At 42.9% G+C, this 24,568-nt stretch overlaps 1 protein-coding gene across 2 annotated transcripts in view; it reads right to left on the bottom strand.

The window, feature by feature from the left end:
* The window catches only part of INO80 (INO80 complex ATPase subunit), a 357,091-nt gene that overhangs the window by 222,173 nt on the left and 110,350 nt on the right, over positions 1 to 24,568 (bottom strand). For both annotated transcript variants that reach the window (XM_073609688.1, XM_073609689.1), the window contains exon 10: positions 23,731 to 23,917. In XM_073609688.1, coding sequence (XP_073465789.1) covers positions 23,731 to 23,917 — 187 coding nt within the window. The remainder of the gene's footprint in view (positions 1 to 23,730; positions 23,918 to 24,568) is intronic.

Here is a 24,568-nt window from a genome sequence, read left to right as displayed (position 1 = left end):
CTAATTAGCCTCTAGACTGCTTTTACAAGCAGTGGAAGGGAATGCCCCCCCCCCCCCCCCCCCACCACCACCATCTTCCGTGTTTTTCTCTGGCTCTCCTGTCTCAAAAGGGAACCTGAGAATGCAGCCGGTGATTCAGCCAGCTGACCATAGAGCTGATCAGAGACCAGAGTGGCTCCAAACATCTCTATGGCTTAAGAAACCGGAAGCTACGAGCATTTCATAACTTAGATTTCGCCGGATGTAAACAGCGCCATTGGGAAAGCATTTTATCACACCGATTGTGATTGTGTGGTGTGGTCAGATGCTTTGAGGGCAGAGGAGAGATCTAGGGTCTAATAGACCCCAATTTTTTCAAAAAAGAGAGTACCTGTCACTACCTATTGCTATCATAGGGGATATTTACATTCCCTGAGATAACAATAAAAATGGAAAAAAAAAAAAAAAAAATGAAAGGAACAGTTTAAAAATAAGATAAAAAAAGCAAAAAAATAATAAAGGAAAAAAAAAAGCACCCCTGTCCCCCCCCTGCTCTCGCGCTAAGGCGAACGCAAGCGTCGGTCTGGTGTCAAATGTAAACAGCAATTGCACCATGCATGTGAGGTATCACCGCGAAGGTCAGATCGAGGGTAGTAATTTTAGCAGTAGACCTCCTCTGTAAATCTAAAGTGGTAACCTGTAAAGGCTTTTAAAGGCTTTTAAAAAGTATTTATTTTGTTGCCACTGCACGTTTGTGCGCAATTTTAAAGCATGTCATGTTTGGTATCCATGTACTGGGCCTAAGATCATCTTTTTTATTTCAGCCTCTCAGCAAATAGCTTGGGGTGTCTACTTTCCAAAATGGGGTCATTTGGGGGGGGTTTGTGCCACCTGGGCATTCCATGGCCTCGAAACTGTGATAGGCAGTGAAGAGTGAAATCAAAAATGTACACCCTTAGAAATCCTGAAGGCGGTGATTGGTTTTCGGGGCCCCGTACGCAGTTAGACTCCCAAAAAGTCCCACACATGTGGTATCCTCATACTCAGGAGAAGTAGCTAAATGTATTTTGGGGTGCAATTCCACATATGCCCATGGCCTGTGTGAGCAATATATCATTTAGTGACAACTTTGTGCAAGAAAAAAAAAGTGTCACATTCCCGCAACTTGTGTCAAAATATAAAATATTCCATGAACTCAACATGCCTCTCAGCAAATAGCTTGGGGTGTCTACTTTCCAAAATGGGGTCATTTGGGGGGGTTTTGTGCCACCTGGGCATTCCATGGCCTCGAAACTGTGATAGGCAGTGAAGAGTGAAATCAAAAATTTACACCCTTAGAAATCCTGAAGGCGGTGATTGGTTTTCGGGGCCCCGTACGCGGCTAGGCTCCCAAAAAGTCCCACACATGTGGTATCCCCGTACTCAGGAGAAGCAGCTGAATGTATTTTGGGGTGCAATTCCACATGTGCCCATGGCCTGTGTGAGCAATATATCATTTAGTGACAACTTTTTGTAATTTTTTCTTTTTTTTTTTTGTCATTATTCAATCACTTCCTTGGGGTATCTACTTTCCAAAATGGGGTCATTTGGGGGGGTTTGTACTGCCCTGCCATTTTAGCACCTCAAGAAATGACATAGGCAGTCATAAACTAAAAGCTGTGTAAATTCCAGAAAATGTACCCTAGTTTGTAGACGCTATAACTTTTGCGCAAGCCAATAAATATACGCTTATTGACATTTTTTTTACCAAAGACATGTGGCCGAATACATTTTGGCCTAAATGTATGACTAAAATTGAGTTTATTGGATTTTTTTTATAACAAAAAGTAGAAAATGTCTTTTTTTTTTCAAAATTTTTGGTCTTTTTCCGTTTATAGCACAAAAAATAAAAACCGCAGAGGTGATCAAATAACATCAAAAGAAAGCTCTATTTGTGGGAAGAAAAGGACGCAAATTTCGTTTGGGTACAGCATTGCATGACCGCGCAATTAGCAGTTAAGGTGACGCAGTGTCAAATTGTAAAAAGTGCTCTGGTCAGGAAGGGGGTAAATCCTTCCAGGGCTGAAGTGGTTAATGCATGCCAATATTCTGTTTGTTTTGTTAGCAGCAGCTTGGCATTGCATGCAATTGCTGAGCCTAGGACCCCCAGGTCCCTTTCCATCCTAGATTCCCCAGAGGTTCTCCCACTAGTGTATAGATTGCATTCATATTTCTGCCACCCAAATGCATTATTTTACATTTTTCTACATTAAACCTCATTTGCCATGTAGTTGCCCACCCCATTAATTTGTTCAGATCTTCTTGCAAGGTTTCCACATTCTGCAGAGAAGTTATTGCCCTGCTTAGCTTGGTATCATCTGAAAATACAGAGATTGAACTGTTTACCCCATCCTCCACCCCACTACCCACCCCTGACCATTCCGAGTATTCCCCATTTATCACCACCCTCTGAACTCACCCTTGTAGCCAGTTTTCAGTCTATGTACTCAAACTTTGGTCCATGGCAACGGACCTTATTTTGTACAGTAAACGTTTATGGGGAACTGTGTCAAAGGCTTTTGCAAAATCCAGATACAAAAAATACAGGTGTATGCGCAAGAGCTAAGGCTCATGTATCTCCCAATTTACAACACTTATGTCATAAAATACATAGTCTCATGGAAATCATTTAAGGAAGGTATAATATATAGGGAAAACAAGGGAATAATGTCCAGGGACTCTTAGGGCTGCTGTCATAGGAGAACAGAAACCAGGTTCCAAAACTGTAGAGAAAACAACAAGGAAAGAAGTGCCTCTAAGAGTAGACGTTTAAAAACATTTTAATAGGCATACAGTTTATGCACCCACATTTTGAAGAAGTATTATGAGCATTTCAGTCCCAAAAAGTCTAGATGGCCGCTTCTGCTGACTGCTCCCTCCGTCCTTGTTGCTCTGGTGCTGTCTAGGAGAGTGTCACTCCGTGCAGATGGATGCCGGCTGCTGTGTTGAAAAAGGAGCGTGGCTTGCCGTACGATCTCAGCAAGCATGCTCATGAAACGCATCCACTATTGGTGACGCCATCTCCCTGCTGCCATCCTTGCCCTGAGCTCCAGGCTTCGTTTTGATCACAGAGTTCCTCCACAGCAGCTAGCATCCATCCACATGGAGTGACACTCTCCCAGACAGCGTTGGAGCAACACGGACGGAGGGAGCAGTCAGGAGGAGCGGCCACCGAGTCTTTTTGGGACTGAAATGCTCATAATACTTCTTCAAAATGTTAGTGCATAAACTGTATGCCTATTAAAGTGTTTTTAAACATCTACTTTCAGAGGCGCTTCTCTCCTTGTTGTAAAATCCAGATACACCATGTCTACGGGCCTTCCTTTATCTAGATGGCAACTCACCTCCTCATAGAAGGTAATTTGTAATTGATTGGTCTGGCAAGAACGATTCTTCATGAATTAATGCTGATTACTGCTAATGATACCGTTTTCATTACTAAAATCTTGTATATAGTCCCTTATCATCCCCTCCAAGAGCTTGCATACTATTGATGTTAGGCTAACTGGTCTGTAATTCCCAGAGATGTATTTTGGGCCCTTTTTAAACATTGGTGCTACATTGGCTTTTCTCCAATCAGCTGGTAACATTCCAGTCAGTAGACTGTCAGTAAAAATTAGGAACAATGGTCTCGCAATTACTTGACTGAGTTCCCTAGGTACCTTCGGGTGCAAGCCATCCGGTCCCGGTGATTAATGTTAAGTTTCCCAAGTCTAATTCTGTCCTCTGTTAGCCATGAGGGTACTTCCTGTGATGTATTACGAGAATGAACACTGAAGTTTTGGTTACTGAAGCCCCCCCGTTTCCCTTGTGAAGACTGAGAAGAAGAATAAATTCAATACCTTCGCTATCGCCCCATCCTTTGTAACCAGATGTCCTTCCTCATTCTTTATGGGGCCAATATGGTCTGTCCTCCCTTTTTTACTGTTTACATACTTAAAGAATTTCTTGGGATTCATTTTGCTCTCCTCCGCTATATGTCTTTCGTGTTCTATCTTAGCCGCCCTAGTTGCACCCTTATGCCGCGTACACACGAGCGGACTTCTCGTCGGACTAAACTCCGAAAGACTTTTCAACGGAGTTCGGACGAAATGGAATTGCCTACACATGATCCCACCAAAGTCCGATCGTTTCGAACGTGATGACGTACGACCGGACTAGAAAAGGAAGTTCAATAGCCAGTAGCCAATAGCTGCCCTTGCGTCGTTTTCGGTCCGTCGGACTAGCATACAACCGTTTTTTTCAATAGGAATCCAGTCAGTCGGAAAGATTTGAAACATGTTCTATTTCTAAGGTCCGTCAGATTTTTCGACAGAAAAGGTCAGATGAAGCCCACACATGATCGGAATGTCCGACGGATTCGTTCCATCGGACCTTTTCTGCCGGAAAGTCTGGTTGTGTGTACACGGCATTACATTTCTTGTTGCATTCTTTATAACGTTTGAATGCTGATGATGATCCCTCAACCTTGTATTTTTTGAAGGCCTTCGCTTTTGCTTTTTATATGCATTTTTACATTGGCGTTAAGCCATCCAGGACTTTTGTTTGCTCTTTTAAATTTATTACCCAATGGGATGCACTGGCTGATGCCCTTATTTAATATGCTCTTAAAGAAAACCCATCTCTCCTCCGTGTTCTTTATTCCTAAGGTTTTATCCCAATTTATATCTTCTAGCAAGGTTCCTAGTTTAGGGAAGTGGGCTCTTTTGAAATTCAGTGTCTTTGTAGTTCCCTTATGTTTCCTATTTGTGTGATTAATACTGAAGCCAACTAACCTGTGATCGCTGTTTACTAAATTTCCCCGTATTTCCACATCCACGATGAGGTCTGTATTGTTGGTAATCAGTAGATCTAGTAACGTTTCAATTCATATCATAACCTCATCCGGCCTTCTGAAGGAGCAGAACTTGATTCTGTGAAATGCATCGAGTTAAGGGCTAGTCCCACCCCTATTTGATATGTTATATATGTGTAATATAAGTTACTTTTGAATACTAAGTGCATTTTGATGCATATTATATTTTTTGTATGTACCTATGACGTTGTATACTGGGAGTGCAACATATTGCACCGGATGAGTTCCCCAATGTCACATGTGAATGTGCTTTAATTTTATTGCTAGTTTTTTTAATATAGAGATGATTAAAAATATGAGTGTTTTTATATACTTCTGAATGGGCGCATGAAATGTCCGCCAGGTCCAGTTTTTGATTGTTTGGTTTCAATTAATACCATGACAAACTATATATTCTAAACACTGACTGCTCCCAGTTGCAAGTAGAACAGCATGACACACAAATTAAAGCAATAATAAAGGCTATTTTTTTTTAAATTACATAGTCAGTGGGTTGAATAAAGACATCAGTCCATCCAGTTTAACCTGCGTGAGTGTACAAGTGTGTATGTATTTAGGTCTCTACCATTTCCCATATCCCTATAGATTGCATTCGCTTACATACCCACACGCCTTGCTGACACCACTGATTGTGGAAGGGAGTTCCACATCCCTACAGCTCTAACAGTAAAGAACCCTCTTTATCCAGTTTAACCTGTGTGAGTGTACAAGTGTGTATGTATTTAGGCCTCTACCATTTCCCATATCCCTATATATTGCGTTTGCTTACATACCCACACGCCTTGCTGACACCACTGATTGTGGAAGGGAGTTCCACATCCCTACAGCTCTAACAGTAAAGAACCCTCTGCTGAGCTTAAGGTTGAACCACTTCTCATCCAGCCTCAATAAGTGGCCACATGTCTTCTTAAGATACTTGAGGCTGAATACTTTTCTCCCTGTGCTAGAATCACATTTAGATATTTGTATATTGTTATCATATCTCCTCTTAAGAATCTCTTCTCAGGGAGAAAAGGTTAAATGTTTGGAGCTGTTCCGCTGAGGTCCTCCAGCCTGTTTATAAGCTCTTGTGTTGCTACCCTTTTTAATGCATGATAATAGTCTGCTAGCTTTGCTTTCTGCAGCTCGGCATTGCGTGCTATTGTCAAGCTTGTGTTCTACTATTACCCTCAGATCTTTTTCCATTCTGGATTCCCCCAGAGGTTCTCCCTCTATCGTGTAACTCACATTCATATTTTTAGCCCCCAAATGCATTACCATACATTTATTAGTATTTGGCTAGGTTTCCACTATTGCGGCCTGAATGTCACGCAATTTTGCTGCAATTTTTTGCCACGATTTTGATACGACTTGAAACAATACCTGTGTATTCTTGAGGTCTATGGACCTCAAGTCACATCAAAGTGGGACCAAAGTAGTGCAGGGACTACTTTGAAGTCACACAGATATGAACGTTACTCATTGGAAATCATGGGGTATGACTTGTCATGCGACTTTGCAGTCCCAAGTCACATGAAAAGGCGCGCTAGTGGAAACCGAGCCTCAAAAGTCCTGTAAAGTTTCTATAGCCTGTTGGAAGGTTTTTACACCACTTAGCTTTTTATGATGAGCAAACACCAAGATTGAACTATTTCTTCCAACCTTGTTTGCTTACAATTTAAGCAGAATTGGTTTCAGGACAGAGTCGTGGGACACCCCACTCTCAAATCCAAACCAATCAAAAGATACACTATTTATCACCACCCTTTGAACATGGTCCTGTAACCAGTTTTCTATCCATGTACATACACTATTGTCAATGCCAACAAACTTCAGTTTCTAAATTAAGCATTCATGGGATGCTGTATCAAATGCTTTGGCGACCGCCCAGACACACCACATCCACATACCTTCCCATGTTTGGCTTTAGTTATTTTATATTTGCTGCCCATCGAAATACAGCAGTTGATGCTGTTAATTAACATGTTCTTAACCGCTTGCCGATGAGCCGGTGTAATTTTACTGCGGCAGGTCGGCACGATCCCGCGAACCATCGTAGCTATACGTCGGCTCGCAGGATCGGGATTGCAGGAGCGCACGTGCCCGCTGCACTGCAGGGGTGCCGATGCCCGTGGCCGACAGTCGCGATGACTGCAAGCCATGAGTGTTCGCGAGCACGAGAGGCAGAACAGGGAAGTTTTTGTGTAAACATACAAATTTACTGTTCTGAGAGTAGTGACAGATCATGTATTCCTATTAGCTAGGAACCACTATCCGTTACTTCCTCTAGTCAGTCCCCTTCCCCTTCAGTTAGAAATACGTAGCAGGGAACAGTTAACCCCTTTGATTGGCCCCTAGTGTTAACCCCTTCCCTGCCAGTGACATATTTACAGTAATCAGTGCATTTTTATAGCACTGATCGCTGTATAAATGCCAATGGTCCCAAAAATGTGTCAAAAGTGTCCGATGTGTCTGCCATAATGTCGCAGTCCCAATAAAAATAGCAGATTGCCACCATTACTAGTAAAAAAAATAATAATAATAATAAAAATGCTATAAATCTATCCCCTATTTTGTAGACGCTATAACTTTTGCGCAAACCGATCAATATACGCTTATTGCATTTTTTTTTACCAAAAACATGTAGAAAAATACATATTAGCCTAAATGGAGAAACAATTTGCTTTACAAAAAAAGGGGATATTTATTATAGCAAAAAGTAAAAAATATTGTTTTTTTTTTCAAAATTGTCACTCTTTTTTTGTTTATGGCGCAAAAAATAAAAACTGCAGAAGCGCTCAAATACTACCAAAAGAAAGCTCTATTTGTGGGAAAAAAAGGACGTCAATTTTGTTTGGGTGCAGCATCGCATGACCGCGCAATTGTCAGTTAAAGGGGCGCAGTGCCGAATAGCAAAAAATGGTCCGGTAATTCAGCAACCAAACCTTCTGAGGCTGAAGTGGATAAAGCACTCCCACTTCTCCTCCATGGCTTTTGTTTCTAGAATATCCTCCCATGTTATGTCGTATAGTATGGAGCTCAGATTGGTAAAGTTGTCTCTCTTGAAATCAAATGTTCCTGTGCTACCCTTATGTCTTTTTTTTCCTATGATTTATGCCCCGTACACACGGTCAGACTTTGTCCGGACATTCCGACAACAAAATCCTAGGATTTTTTCCGACGGATGTTGGCTCAAACTTGTCTTGCATACACACGGTCACACAAAGTTGTCGGAAAATCCGATCGTTCTAAACGCGGTGACGTAAAACACGTACATCGGGACTATAAACGGGGCAGTGGCCAATAGCTTTCATCTCTTTATTTATTCTGAGCATGCGTGGCACTTTGTCCGTCAGATTTGTCTACACACGATCGGAATTTCCGACAACGGATTTTGTTGTCGGAAAATTTTATATCCTGCTCTCAAACTTTGTGTGTCGGAAAATCCGATGGAAAATGTGTGATGGAGTCTACACACGGTCGGAATTTCCGACAACAAGGTCCTATCACACATTTTCCATCGGAAAATCCGACCGTGTGTACGGGGCATTACAGTCAATTTAAATACTCTGTGATCATTTCCGAAGTTATCCCTTACTGTCATGTCTGCAGTCAGCTTTGTGTGTTTGTAATTAGTAGGTCAAGCGGAGCCTTATTTCTAGTTGGGACATCCACCACATGAAATTGTCCTGCAAGACAGATAAAAAAAAGACAAGCCCTAGATAACTGAGCAGTTCCTTCTGCCTAGTCAATATCCAGATAATTGAAGTCCCCCATGATTATAGCATTGCCTCACCTTGCCTCTATTTCTGTCTGTGAAAGGAGATCAGTCTCTTCTTCATCCTTCAGGTTAGGGGGCCTATAGCATACACCCACTATTAATTTCCCGTTGGTATTACCCAGCCACAAGGATTCCCCCTTCTCCTTTGTCTCGAGTAATGTCATCCTTCATATTCATTATCAAATCACTCTTGATGTACATTCACACCCCTCCCCCTCTGATATAGGGTGTACATCTGGACACTTACAAACTAGTCATGTGTCAAACTGGGTTTCTGATACTCCCACGAAGTCCAAATCCTCCTCCTGTATCAGTACTTCTGTCATTTTATTCACCAAACTCCTAGCATTTTTGAACATGTGCTTTAAATTTTGTACCAGCACATATTTTCTCCTTGTGTGTTTTAAGTGGCTGCAATAGAATTCTGTCAACCTACACATACTGGTCCTAGTCCTTCTAGCTACACTACCAACACTGACCACAGTAGTACCCTCCGATACTTGCTCACTACCTTGAACAGCTTCTTTTGGAATAGCATCCTCTGATCCCTTCCCCTCACTACCTAGTTATTTACATTTTTTGGCCATCTTTTCCTCCAACAGAGCTGCACCCTCCCCATTTACAAGCAGTCCGTCTCTGCTATAGAGCTTGTAACTGACCAAAAAGTCAGTCTAGTTCTCCAGGAGCTCAAAACTCCGGATCAGTTCCTCAGCCACTTGTTAAGCTCCCTAATTTCTTGCTGCCTCTCTGGGCAGCTCTCTGTGGCTCAAGGTACAGACAATATTTCAGGCAGTATAGTGCCTTGGAGGTTCTTTTTAAAAAAATAAGTCCATTAAATCGTTTTTAGGATGCTACATCTTCCTCTAACTTTATGATTTGTACCAATGTATACCATGACAGCTGGGTCCTCCCCAGCCCCATCCAACAATCTGTCCATCTGATCCACGATGTGCTGAACCTGAGCCCCCGGTAAACAACATTTGACAATCACTTTGTGACAGGTTGCCCTATCTGTCCTTCTAATAAATGAGTTCCCTACCACCAGTATCTGTCTATCTTTTTTGTTTTGAACTTGCCCCCATCCTTACTGGAGGAGTTGTTCCTCTGGTAGCTAGGGGAGTCACTCTGTTCCAGTAATGCCACTACTTGACCTTTCATCCACCTCTGTGCTGGCCCCCGCCAACCCCAGATGGGTACGGTCTGAGGGATACCATCTCTGAGCAGCAACCATTCCTTTTTGGTAGGAGCTTGCGCTAAAGACATTTTAAGACCCATAAACTTTAGATGCAGCTGCCTATCCCTCCACTTTAATAGTAATATACACATGAAATAAGTGGGCTAGTGCTTTGATATATATCTAAGAGGTGTTGTCACCATCTTTTGTAGCCCCTGTTTGGGGCTGTGTTCGTGGCTCCCTGGTGGAGTTCTCTGGCTTGTGTACTCGCTCGGCATTTACCATTCTTGCCCATCCGGTGTCTGGCTGCATAGAGAGAAATCTTTCTTTGGATCCTCTTGAGTTATATCCTATTTATCAACTCAACACATTTTTAGTGCACCGCTATGAGCCCTTGAAGAAGCCGACAAAGGCGAAACGCTTTGGATTGAGTTATCCCTTCCCTGTGTAATGTTTTATGTACAATTTATATGTGTATGGTGCTTACCAAACAATAATACAATTTAAACTGTATACATACATAAGGAGGGATCTGTATCTTCAGGGGTGCTTTGGGTGTGAATATGAGGCAACAATTTTCTATGGTTTTAAAAAGGGATGTATATCTATAATATTACATTTTTAAAGAATTTTGTAATAAAAAATCTCTTTTAATCCATGACTGTGTAGTGGTAATTATTCTGAGAGGGGGCTCAATACCTTTAAAGTCCAATTTGTTTCTCCTTTTTGTAATTGTTCCTACCCGGGATGCATTGTTGATTTCTTCAACCGAGATTGTGCTTCCTTTCTTTGAGGTTGACAATGCATTACAGCGTTGCCAGTGGCTGCCTTAGATTCAGGATCTGGGTTTTCAAGGAGACCACTTGCTCACATTTGCGCAGCAGTACTCACCCTCAAATGGTTGTTCAAGGAACAAATACATGACACAGAATGTGACGCATGCCAGTCCCGTTGGACATGTTACCTGCTAACAATGGGGATGATCCAGGAAAATGTAGAAATTATATTTTCCTGACAGCTCTATGTCAGCCTACCACTGGGTATGCTCCGACTTTACCCTCACCTGCAGGACCTAATCTAAAATTTGACTCCCTCCCTCAGGCTGGCGTTCCTTTCTTTTCCTCCTCACCTCATAAGACCAACAAGCACCCCTTACCTGGCTGCAATAAACTTGTGGCTGTCCACTTGTTGATCCCCAGGTGTAGACTCCGCTGTATGGACCCTTAAATAGGCTTCTTGCATGGGTGTTATGGCTGGCATTGGGTTTGATGCCCCGCTAAATGCACGGCTGTTCCCAAGGGTGACACCATGGCTATGCAGCTTTCAGGTATGTAACACTGCCTGACTTGATAGCCTTTTTATTTGTCTCTGTGATGCACGCAGAGCTCCACAACAGCTTGGGGTTTAATAAAGGCACCTGCTTGTGAGCTACTGAAGTGTACTCCACTTTTGTTAAAATGTGCAATGATGATATTTACAATTCCCTTGGGTGACCTCTGTACATTGCAGAATATTATTACAATCTGTTACAGAGTCCTACCCTTTTGTTTCTGTCCTTAACAAAACTTTTTCATTGTCCTGCTTCTGGCATGACTGGGTTTTGATGAACAATTAAACTGGGAAGCTTCAGTATTTAGATTTCCTTAGCAGTAGTTAAACCCCTAGAGGGTTATTTCCAAGCACACTAATTTGTATTGCATTGAATTTGCTTTTGCACTGCTTTTTTAGTCTGCAGGGCTGTAATTTGAAGTAGATGGGTAACTTTTAAACATCTTAGTTATCTTAAATTTACCAGATGACTTGGGTAGTATTGTACATGTTATTATTCTTAATGTAGCATTCTTCTTTAAACTTGCTCAGTATTCCTGCTTGTAGGGGATGGATTTTTACAGAGACAAGTCCTCCTGCAGCAAGCAGTAAAACTGTGTACTGTTACCTCCTTGTACAGTATTTCTTACTGCTGGTTTGCTGCAAAACCATGAGTGTCACCACATCCTAGTAGCCAGTCGTTGCAAAGAAGGCAAGGGGCACTGTTTAGGTAAGAGTTTTTCTTTCAGGTGTATGGGATGCAAACTATGAGCTCCTGCCATTGAGTCCCTACGGATTGGCAGGCATCATGCACCACCTAAATTGGGCCTGTGCCACTCATGCCTAGGCAGGCAAGCCCTGTATGTGGGCCATACACTCTAAAGGAGTTTTTCCATTCACCCAGTGAAAGGGTTACCTATTCTAGCAAAGAGCAGTCTCCAAGCCTTCCCAGACAAACACTCCTCTTCCGACTCTTCCAAAGAGAAGATACAAACGAACATGACTGCAAGAATGCTGTCTTGTTCAAGCAACCAAAGATAAAGATGACCACACCCAACAGGTTGTCACATTCATTAAGCATGTGGTCAATACACTCTAAAGGAGTCATTTTCACCCACGCTGTGAAGGGACAGGATCCAGGAAATTAGCATGTCTCCTACCTAGCTTGTAAAAAGTTTGGGCTGTCCATCCTGCTCCGCTGGTATGTGGTCCCTGTGTTCACATGCTAAATGCATCGTCTATCAGAGAGCCCCTCTACTGGTCTCTGGGGTGGCATATTAGGTGTAAATCACTCTCAATGGGGAAGCAGTGCAATATCATGGCTGGAGTGGACACTTGCCTTAATATTACAGAGATACTGAGCTTTCTTATGGATAAGGCACGGCCCTGCTGCTTAATAGTCATTGAACAAGCTCATTGTTTTTTGCCTGTCTTCTGCTTCTGCAGAAAAACAAATGCCAACCCCAAATAAAGACCAGCGCTACCCAAGAAGGTAGGGGACAGTGTCCATCTGCTTCCTAGACAAACAGCCCTCTTCAGATTCTTCCAAAGAAAGAAACGTGGATGAACATGACTGGGTGAATTCTGGCTTGTTCAAGCAGTCAGTGATGAAGATGACAAGAACCAAAATGTTGTCACAATTCATTAAGCATGTGGTCAAAACACTCTAAATTGGTTGTTCTAACTCCCCTTGTGCAAGAGTCATCTGTTCTGGCAAGGTCCAGGTCTCCTTCCAAAACCAGTAACTGGTCTCAAGAGCTTTCTCAAGCCAACCAACCTTCAAAGAATAAGATGCAGATGAGGATGACCTTTATCCAGTTTTTGAGCCCTCCTTTGTAAGGCTGGTGAGATGCCTTACGATAGAAGGAAAGCAGTGTAAGTATTTCAAGTGCCTCCAAAGACCACTTTGCAATTTCCGTATGGTGACCAAATTAAGGCTCATTCTAGAAGAATGGAGCAAAAAGCATGTTTTTACAGCACTTGTCAAAATGATGCTCTTGTGAAGAGAGAGGTGTCCAGCGCTTGGAGTCACCCCTTTTGGTCAGTGTGTCTCTTATGGGATTGGCCAGATGCATTACGTTACCATTAGAAGATGATGTGCCCTTCAAGGAAGTACTCATTCACTGCATTTGTTCATAGTAGATGAAGCTTAAATTGACAGCAAGGTTCCGTGTATGTGGACAGTCTGGCTTCCTGCCTCAAGATAAATGTCTGAGGTGGCGGTTGGTGAAGAACAGGGTCATCTGACCCCTACACAGTCCTTCTGTAATTAGAAGCCCCATTAATCATGGTTCAAAGTATGCCTTTCTCTGCTGCTAGAGAACATACCAGTGGTCGAGTACTGAATTGTCCTGGTGTTCCTCTCTTCACTGGTCAGCATCTGCATGCCTGGTGACTATCGGGACCATGGTCTCTCTGTCCTTGTGTTGAGTGGCTCAGTGGAGAAGATACCCTTTGCAGAGGTTTTTCCTTAACAGTGGATATGCACCAAACTATTTATATCTCACAGACACCTAGTACAAACCTTCCCAGCTGCCAGACAGCGGCACAGGCTCAAGTTCTCCATCCAGCTAGAGAAGAAACTAGTTAGTGCCCTGGATTTTAAGAGGCGAAGGTTCGTGGATTTAGGTTTCTCTTTGAGAATGGTAGATGCCCTTATATGAGCATAGATAGCAGCATAAACAAACTCTGGCAAAATTCCAAGAATATGCTACATCAGAAGTTTTCTCCAGGGAATCAAGAGTTTGTTGTGTCCTTGGTTTTCTTCAAAGAGGTCTTAACATAGGCCTGAGTGCAAGTATACTCAAAAGGACACATCTTTTCCACGTCAGCCTTAGTGGGACTCAGTGGACCTCTGATTCTTCAATTCTTAAGGCCGTAGTAAAGTCAAGGCCTCCCAGGGCCCCCACTTTTCTACGTACATGGGACCTCACAATAGTACTCAACTACCTGTCTGCTCCAAAATCCATGATGGTGTTGTCGTTATGGGAATTGTCGTTAAAGACCGCTTTCCTGGTAGCAATAGCCTCATCTAGGTGGGTTTTTGAGTTGGCGGCTCTAGGGTATAAAGAACCCTATAGGTCCTTCCTGACAGACAGAGTTATTCTGCTCCCGATGCTGGATTCTATTCCAAAAGTAGCCTCATGATTCCATCTAAGTCAAGAAATTGTGTTTCCTACTCTTCATCTGGAAGATGGACTAAAAATCCTTTGGCTGGCGGGGAGACACTGAAGACGTACAGTATATCCATGCTACCCCAACTTTCAGGGCTTTAGATTGCCTGTTTGTGAATTTCTTGGATTATGAAAGTGATCTCCCTCTCATATAAGGATAGGGGGTTGGCCCTTTTGGAAGAAATAACGGCGTGCTCCACAAGAAGAGGCTCAACCTCCTGGGCAGCCGCCTGTAGAGACTCAATGAAGTCAATATGCAAGGCGGCAATGGAGTCATTCATACAAACCTTTATTTTTCATTATCACATAGATCAGTCATTATTGACAACTGTTAATTTTGGCAAAGTGGTTATCTCGTTAGCCGGAGGCCATAATTACCCATTTTGCTTCCTGCCTTATCCCCCTTGGTTAGCTAGTTAGTTCCCAGTGGTAGACTGACATGGAGCTGTCAGGAAAACTGAAAATTCAATGTCAAATACTTAACGCAATTTTCCTTTCCTGACGAGCACCATGTCAGCACAGGTGCGAAAATTGAGTTATAGAACGCCGGCCTGAGGGAGGGAGTCAAACTTATGAGTTAGGTCCTGCAGGTGGGGGTATGGGCGGAGCATACCCAGTGGTAGGCTGACATGGACCTCATCAGGAAAGGAAATAAGCAGTAAGTATTTGATATTTAATTTTCAGTTTTTATGTAGTTTATTGTTAATCCTCCCGCCTTCCTTCCTAGTTAAAATAAAAAAGATCTTAAGTATACCTACTCTATGAAATGGTATTGCACAGAGCGGCTCTTTACTTCCATTTTGTAAGTCCCCTGCCAGCACACTCTGCTCATCCTTCCTGCAAGAGCCCCCTTACTAAGTCGGCTGCTAGGAAGGCACCCAAGCTGGGGTGTGTGCATCCATAGACACACACAAAGCGTGGTTCTGCCACACCCCCTGCTTACTCCTCACAGGATTTGACTGACAGCAGCAGGCATAAGTGTTGGGGGGGGGGTGCACAACAAGTAGTGGGCCATTTTTAACCTTAATGCAGGAAGTACATTGGGGTAAAAAAATGTTTTGACTTTAAAACCAGGGCTATTGTGGTGTCTATATTTAAAGAGGGATAAAAGTCTTTACCAAGTAACTATATACCTGTTAGTTTAACTTCTATAGTTGGGAAGATACTGGAGAGTTTAATAAATAACCACAAAGATGAGGTCTTGCTGAAAAAAAATATTTTAAATAACAGACAGCATGGATTCATGAAAGACAGAAGTTGTCAAACAAATCTGCTTTAAAACCTTGAACAGGGGGGTGGCTGTGGACGTGGTATACTTGGATTTTGCAAAAATGTTTGACACAGTTCCCCACACACGGCTAGTGTGTAAGGTAGAGTCTACAGGCTTGGAAAGATCAGTATGTAAACAGATAGAAAACTTGCTAAAAGACCGAATTCAGAGAGCAGTGGTTAATGATTCATACTCTGGATGGTCTATGGCAGTGATGGCGAACCTTGGCACCCCAGATGTTTTGGAACTACATTTCCCATGATGCTCTGCTCATGCACGCTACAGAGTAGTTGAGCATCATGGGAAATGTAGTTCCAAAACATCTGGGGTGCCAAGGTTCGCTATCACTGGTCTAAGGTTATCAGTGGTGTACCCCAAGGTTCAGTGTTGGGACCCTTACTTTTTAATAGCTTTATAAATGATATAGGATCTGGGATTAAAAGTACGAATTCAGTCTCTGCAGGTGACACCAAGCTACACAGTGGAAAAACGCCCTTACAGGATCTCTCCAACTTACAAGCCAACCTCAATGCACTGTTTTTTTGGGGACTGTAATACTGGAGAAAAAATTATATTAATGCGGATGCGACATGAGAACAATATGTCTTGTACAACAAAGCTTTAAAAGGACTTTGATGTGAGGAAAATTAGTGTTTACAGCCAGCCTGCAGTAAACATTGCTAGAACAAGGCATAAGGTCATTATTATCTAACCAGCGGGACTCCTGAGGATATTCAACCGCTCCCTCACAGTTGGCCAACATGGTGCCTGAAGGGTGATGGACAACCTGTGTGATTATTTGCTCAAAGGAACTGAAAGATTGAGCCTGGGAGAGGAACAAACTTTTTATGACCTTTGGTTCAACTGTCTTCAATGGCCATGATGACCAACACCCCCCCAGCTGGGATGTGGTTCTAAAGTCTGGATAAAAAGGACCCTGGCCTAAGAGATTGAGCATGAATGCATGTGTGTGAGTGTTAGACCTATAAGACCCCTGTTACCACATCTTCTCTCTCCTCATTTATAACTGTATAGTGAACTATATTCTCTCATTTATAACTCTATAGTGAACTTGGTGTTGAGTTATTCACCTTAAGGTCATCACAGAGGACAAGGGGGCACACACTCCGCCTAGAGGAAAAGAGATTTCATCTTCAAATATGGAAACGTTTCTTCACAGTAGGAGCTGTGAAAATGTGGAATAGACTCCCTCCAGAGTTGGTTCTGGCCAGCTCAGTAGATTGCTTTAAGAAAGGCCTGGATTCTTTCCTAAATGTACATAATATAACTGGGTACTAACATTTATAGGTAAAGTTCATCCGATTGCCTCTCAGGGGATCAGGAAGGATTTGTTTCCCCTGCTGTAGAAAACATGCTTTGCTGGCTTTTTCACCTTCCTCTGGACCAACTGTAGGTATAGGATTGTGTATATGGGATTGTGTGAGAGATATATAAAATTATATATATATATATATATATATATATATATATATATATATATATATATATATATATATATATATATATATATATATTTTTGCAATTCGGCACTGCGTCGCTTTAACTGACAATTGCGCGGTCGTGCGTCGTGGCTCCCAAACAAAATTGACGTCCTTTTTTCCACACAAATAGAGCTTTCTTTTGGTGGTATTTGATCACCTCTGCGGTTTTTATTTTCTGCGCTATAAACAAAAAACGCAATATTTTTTACTTTTTGCTATAATAAATAGACCCAAAAAATATATAAAACAACATTTTTTTTCCTCAGTTTAGGCCGATACGTATTCTTCTACATATTTTTGGCAAAAAAAAAATTGCAATAAGCGTATATTGATTGGTTTGCACAAAAGTTATAGCGTCTACAAAATAGGGGATAGTTTTATGGCATTTTTATTAATATTTTTTTTTTATAAGTAATGTCGGCGATCTGCGATTTTTATCGTGACTGCGACATTATGGCGGACACATCAGACACTTTTGGTGCTATTTTGGGACCATTCACATTTATACAGCGATCAGTGCGATTAAAAATGCACCGATTACTGTGAAAAGGTGACTGGCAGTGAAGGGGTTAACCACTAGGGGGCGCTGCAGGGGTTAAGTGTTTCCAAGTTCTTCCTCTCCGTGAGACGATCTGGGGCATCCCAGTGGACATCGAGTCCGTGGGACCCACCATCACACTCACGGAGCTCGCGGCAGGGTCGCGCACGCGACCACACGGCGGCAAATTTAAATGGACATACCTACACGCCCATTTGCCTGTCCGTGCCATTCTGCCGACGTAAATGTTCGTGCGGCAGTCGGCAAGTGGTTAAGGAATACCTGAAGTGCTCAGGCTCCTGTCTATGGAGCTTATGTTGAGCTTTTAAAAGAACTGATAACCCAGGCAGAGTTCGCTACGGTGCTTAAACAAATGCAAACTGGTAAAGCTCCTAGCCTAAACAGCTTCACCTTTTTATTATAAACAGTTCCAAACTCAACTGGCCCCACATTTCACAAGCCTTTAAAGCAGTATTAAACCCAAAACCAAAAATGTACTATATTGCAGTTTACCAATACTTAGATGTGGCGGCTGTATTTTAATTTTCATTCTTCTATTTTCATCTGGTGATCCAGCCAGTAAGTCTGTTGTTTTTCATCAGAAAGCTCTCTTGCAGTTACATGAATGAGACAGACCATTTGACACTGACAGGGGTGCTTAAAATGATTAGCTTTCATTTATGTAAAACCTTTACCCCATAAGGGGGAAAACTGTTTGCTGTAACTGATTATAAAGTACCGTATTTATCGGCGTATAACACGCGCCAGCGTATAACACGCACCCCAAGTTTAGGAGGGAATTTTAAGGAAAAAAAACTTTTAGGAGGGAAGTTTGAGGAAAAAAAACTTACATTAAAATACCCATCAATGCAGCCTTATCTGTCCATCTGCAGCCTTTTCAGTGTCAGTGCAGCCTTGCCCCAGTGCAGTCTTGTCAGTGCAGCCTTGTCAGTGCAGCCTTGTCAGTGCAGCTTTGCCCCAGTACAGGTGCAGCCTTGTCAGTGCAGCTTTGCCCCAGTACAGGTGCAGCCTTGTCAGTGCAGCTTTGCCACAGTGCAGGTGCAGCCTTGCCCCAGTGCAGGTTTGCCCCATGTACAGGTGCAGCCATGTCAGTGCAGGTTTGTGCACTCGGTGTAGATTTAAATATGGCGCCGAGACTGCAGGGAGCCGAGATACACATACCCGAGTGTTCTCTGCTTTTTTTGGGGCCGCCGTCACGCCCAGTCCCGCCCCTGGACCTGTGTTATGTCCATCATAGGGCGGGACTGGGCGTGACTGTGAGCGGCGCCGAAAAAAGCCGAGAACACTCGGGTATGTGTATCTCGGCTCCGACAAGAGCCGAGATACATATACCCGAGTGTTCTCGGCTTTTTTCGGCGCCGCTCACAGTCACGCCCAGTCCCGCCCTATGATGAACATAACACAGGTCCAGGGGCGGGACTGGGCGTGACGGCGGCGCCGAGAACACTCGGGTATGTGTATCTCGGCTCCCTGCAGTCTCGGCGCCATATTTAAATCTACCCATGGCTGTGTATGTCGGCGACGACCGCTGCAATTGCCGCAATCGCTCCGATGACACAGAAATCGGCGGGGATCGGCCTATAACACGCACCCACGATTTTCATACAAGAATACAAGAGATGTGTTACTGGCCAGATCACCAGGGGAAAAAAAGAGGGGAAAAGCCTAAAAAAATGGAAACCTAATACAGCTAATACATCTAATGATTGGCAAGCTGTAATATATTACAATTCTGGTTTTGGGTTTAATACCATTTTAATTCCCTTTATCAACAACCAACACCACGCTTAGATGCATTATCTGCCCATATTTCAGTTATTCCTAAAGAAGGGAAAGACCCCCTCCACACTGTTCTAACTGGAGACCTATTTTGCACCTCAATATAAATTTAAAATTTTTGGACAAAATCCTCACTTCATGACGTTGGCTTTATGCCCACATGGGAGGCTCAAAATGGCAGCATTCATGCAATAAACATTATCCATTCAGCCCTGTCAAAACCAGACCAAACCATTATATTGTGGATGCCAAAAATGCTTTTGATGAGGTCCACTGGTCTTTTATTCAACTTACCCTAATAACCATTGACATAGGCCCGCATATGCAAGCTTAGGTTGGAGCCCTGTATTCCTTCCCTATGGCATGGGTCAAAGTAAATGGGATCCTATCAACACCATTTGACATCAATAACAGAACCCGACAGGGATGCCAACTGTCACACCTCATGTTTATGCTAAACCTGGAACCCTTCCTACAATGCATATGAACGAACCTGAACATTTCAGGGATTGTCGTTAGAAAACAACACCACAAAGTCTCGGTATTTGCAGATGACCTGCTTTTCTTTCTTAGTCAACCGAGCATTACTGTCACAAACCTGATGTCTGAATTTCAATTACAGGTGATACAAGAAAAATTAGACTATTGTGCAAAAAGTTCATTTATTTCACTAATGCAACGTAAAAGGTGAAATTAATAAATGAGATAGACTCATACATGCAACGCAAGATAGTTTAACCTCTTCAGATCCGCGCTATTGCCAAATGACGGCAACTGTGCACGAGCGGCCTGCGTGCCCCCTGCAGGGCGCGCGCAGCGCGCTCGCTGATCAGAGAGTCTGAGACTCGCCTGATCACAGATCAGAGTAAGGGGTCGGTCCCGACCCCTTACCACATGATCAGCTGTCAGCCAATGACAGCCGATCGTGTGATGTAAACAGAGCCGGTAATCGGCAATTTTTCCTCCTCGCGCTGACAGCGTGAGGAGGGAAAAAAAGCCCGATCACCAGCGGCCGTGAGAGGGACATCAGTCCCGATTACGGCGATCATCTGCCCCCTGCCAGTGACACAGCAATAGGCAGCAGTGCCGCCTACCAGTGCCATCCATCAGTGCCCACAGTGCCACTCATCAGTGCCCACATCAGTGCAACAACAGTGCTACACATCAGTACCACCTATCAGTGCCCATCAGTGTCACCTATGAGCGCCCATCACTGCCCATCAGTGCCTCCCACCAGTGCCGCCCATCAGTGCCCCCCATCAGTGCCCATCAGTGCCACCCATCAGTGGCCATCAGTGCCGCCTTATCTGTCCCCATCAGTGCTGCCTTAACTGTGCCTATCAGTGCCGCCTTAACTGTGCCTATCCGTGCCCATCAGTGCAGCCTATCAATGCCGCCTCATCAGCGCATATCAATGAAGGAGAAAAATTACCTGTTTTTTCCATCTTTTTTTGTTTGTTTAGCAAAAAAATAAAAATCCCAGCTGTGATTAAATACCACCAAAAGAAAGCTGTATTTGTGGGAAAAAAATGATAAAAATTTCATTTGGGTACAGTGTTGTATGACCACGCAATTGTCATTCAAAGTGCGACAGCGCTGAAAGCTGAAAATTGGTCTGGGCAGGAGGGGGGTTTTTAGTGCCCAGTAAGTAAGTGGTTAAGCTGTGATTTGTAATAATTGTGATGATCATGGCTTACAGCTCATGAATACCCCAAATCCACAATCTCAGAAAATTAGAATATTGTGAAAAGGTGCAATATTCTAGGCTCAAAGTATCCCACTCTAATCAGCTAATTAAGCAATAACACCTGCAAAGGGTTCCTGAACCTTTAAATGGTCTCTCCGTCTGGTTCAGTAGGAATCACAGTCATGGGAAAGACTGCTGACCTGACAGTTGTGCAGAAAACCATTATTGGCACCCTCCATAAGGAGGGAAAGCCTCAAAAGGTAATTGCAAAAGAAGTTGGATGTTCCCAAAGTGCTGTATCAAAGCACATTAATAGAAAGTTATGTGGAAGGGAAAAGCGTGGAAGAAAAAGATGCACAAGCAGCAGGAATGATCACAGAGGAGAGGATTGGAGAGCCTGAAGAGGATTGTGAGGAAATGGCCATTCAAAAGTGTTGGGGACTTTCACAAGGAGTGGACTGAGGCTGGAGTCAGTGCATCAAGAGCCACCACACACTGATGGATCCTGGATATGGGCTTCAAATGTCGTATTCCTCTTGTCAAGCCACTTCTGAACAAACAAACAACGTCAGAATCGTCTTACATGGGCTAAAGAAAAACAAACCTGGTCTGTTGCTCTTGGTCAAAAGTCCTCTTTTCTGATGAGAGCAAATTTTGCATCTCATTTGGAAACCAAGGACCCAGAGTATGGAGGAATAATGGAGAGGCACACACTGCAAGATGCTTGAATTTCAGGGTCAATGCAGCCGTCTACCAGGAGATTTTGGAGCACTTCATGCTTCCTTCCGCAGACGAGCTCTATGGGGATGCTGACTTCATTTTCCAGCAGGACTTGGCACCTGCCCACACTGCCAAAAGCACCAAAACCTGGTTCAATGACCATGGCATTACTGTGCTTGACTGGCCAGCAAACTCGCCTGACCTGAACCCCATAAAGAATCTATGAGGAGACAGGAGATCGCCCATGGGACTTTAAATGAGGTGTCCATGATGATCACCAGGTAAACAAGAGTATATATATAAAAAACAAAATTTATTTGAATGGTATACATATCATCCACATACAGAACATGAGCAGGAGTGACAATTACATAAGAATAGCAACATGACATAATAGTCCTCTAAAAACCAAAGGATATAATGTCACAAAGTATTGGGGTACAGATATACGTCATAACATCTCTAACGCGACGCGTTTCGCGAGCTCTACTCGCTTCCTCAGGGGCTGATGTGTATATCTGATGTCTGTAACAACAAGTAAAAAAGTATTAAGGTATAGGTCATGATGGGACGGGAACATGAAGCCTGCCCTGCATCTGGCCCCGGCTCTCCACGCTGTGGTCTCCGTCCCTTCAGCTCCCGGGGGAGATGTTCTCCGCTTGCCCATGCATGGGTTCAGCATTGGAAGTCACTCATCTGTCAAGTGAGTATGGGACTACCAGTTCAGGCTTCATGTTCCCGTCCCATCATGACCTATACCTTAATACTTTTTTACTTGTTGTTACAGACATCAGATATACACATCAGCCCCTGAGGAAGCGAGTAGAGCTCGCGAAACGCGTCGGGTTAGAGATGTTATGACGTATATCTGTACCCCAATACTTTATGACATTATATCCTTTGGTTATGTTTTTAGAGGACTATTATGTCATGTTGCTATTCTTATGTAATTGTCACTCCTGCTCATGTTCTGTATGTGGAAGATATGTATACAATTCAAATAAACTTTGTTTTTTATACTTATACTCTTGTTTACCTGGGGATCATCATGGACACCTCATTTAAAGTCCCATGGGCGATCTCCTGTCTCCTCATATATATAGGGATGGAGGTGTTTCATGCCAGGGAGCAGTTCACAGACTTCACTTTTCATAAAGAATCTATGGGGCATTGCCAAAAGAAAGGTGAGAGACAAGAGACCGAACAATGCTGAAGAGCTGAAGGCTGCTATTGAAGCATCCTGGTCTTCCATACCACCTCAGCAGTGCCACAGGCTGATAGCTTCCATGCCACCCTGCATTGAGGCAGTAATTGCTGCAAAAGGGGCCCAAACCAAGTACTGAGTACATATGCATGCTTATACTTTTCGGAGGTCCGATATTGTTCTATGTACAATCCTTGTTTTATTGATTGCATGTAATATTCTAATTTTCTGAGATTGTGGATTTGGGGTTTTCATGACCTGAAAGCCATAATCATCACAATTATAACAAATCACGGTTTGAACTATCTTGCTTTGCATGTAATGAGTATCTCATATATTAGTTTCACCTTTTAAGTTGCATTAGTGAAATAAATGAACTTTTGCACAATATTCAAGTTATTCGAGTGTCACCAGTATATAGTGAACTCTCCAATTTTCATATTAATTATCAGAAGGTGGAAGTGTTTCACAGACCCAAGAAATCAGGGGGAATGTCCCCCATTCTGGCGTTAGGTTATATGACATCATTTCATGCCTTACCAGGGTTTTAGACTGATGTTGCCACACTCCCACCAAACAGTTGTTTCACATTGAACAAACAGTGGGTTCTCATTGAGAACAGCACTTCCCACCCATATACTGAAAACATTAGTCAATTGTATCAAAATAACAAATGTTATGGGCACTGTCATGTTACTGCTATCATGTAAAATTGTAATACCATAATCTTCCTGTGTGATACTGAAGGAGGCGCCTCCTGTTTGCCGAGGGGTTGAATGGTCTTCTAGCTTTCGTAAAATCTCCTCCTGTATTTCATCGGGACCAGATTCTCGTTTGCGGCTGACAAAGTGAGCATATAATTCTGTTTGCGTTATCAAGAAGTTCAGTTTTCTCTGCTGCCTTTTAGCCTGGTTGTATGAAAAAAAGAAAGAAAGAAAAGTCCTTAAAATACAAAGCAGGTAGAACAAAATGAACACACTTTAAGAAAAAATATAAGAAAGTGTATGAATGCAAGACAAAAAATTACTGCAGTAACAAAGGTGGATGAAGGAATACTCCTTGCTGTGCTATTGTATTGGACTCCTCCGCTGTCAGAATACACTGATGAGTGATGAAGCGCTGATCAAACTAAAATTTACCAACAGTCCCATTTGAGAGGAGTCGAACATTAGTCTCTGCTGAGTTTTAATCAATCTATTGCCCGCTTTACACAGCCCAAACTACATAGAGAAATATCCTTTTGATAAACTGGAGTGAGACAAAGGGAAGAACAAAGTTGTGGTTAAAGTGAAAGGAAGCAACTACATTAGGTCAAGAAGGACCTCCAGGGCCTCAACCCCACTTTGTCTCCAAGCAAGACCAAAAAGTAGAGGTCGACCGATATGGGTTTTTCTCTGGCCGATGCCAAAGCCGATATTTAGAAATCGCGGTGGCCGATGGCCGATATATGATGCCGATTTTTTTGGGCCGATATATTAGGCCGATTTTTTTTTTTTTTTCCCTTCATCTCATAAAATCTAACAGTTAGACCCCTTTCACACTGGGGCGTTTTTCAGGCG

The sequence above is a fragment of the Aquarana catesbeiana genome, linkage group LG13, assembly GCF_042186555.1.
Source record: "Aquarana catesbeiana isolate 2022-GZ linkage group LG13, ASM4218655v1, whole genome shotgun sequence".
Lineage (NCBI taxonomy): Eukaryota > Metazoa > Chordata > Amphibia > Anura > Ranidae > Aquarana > Aquarana catesbeiana.
This window is presented reverse-complemented; position numbering and strand designations above follow the sequence as displayed.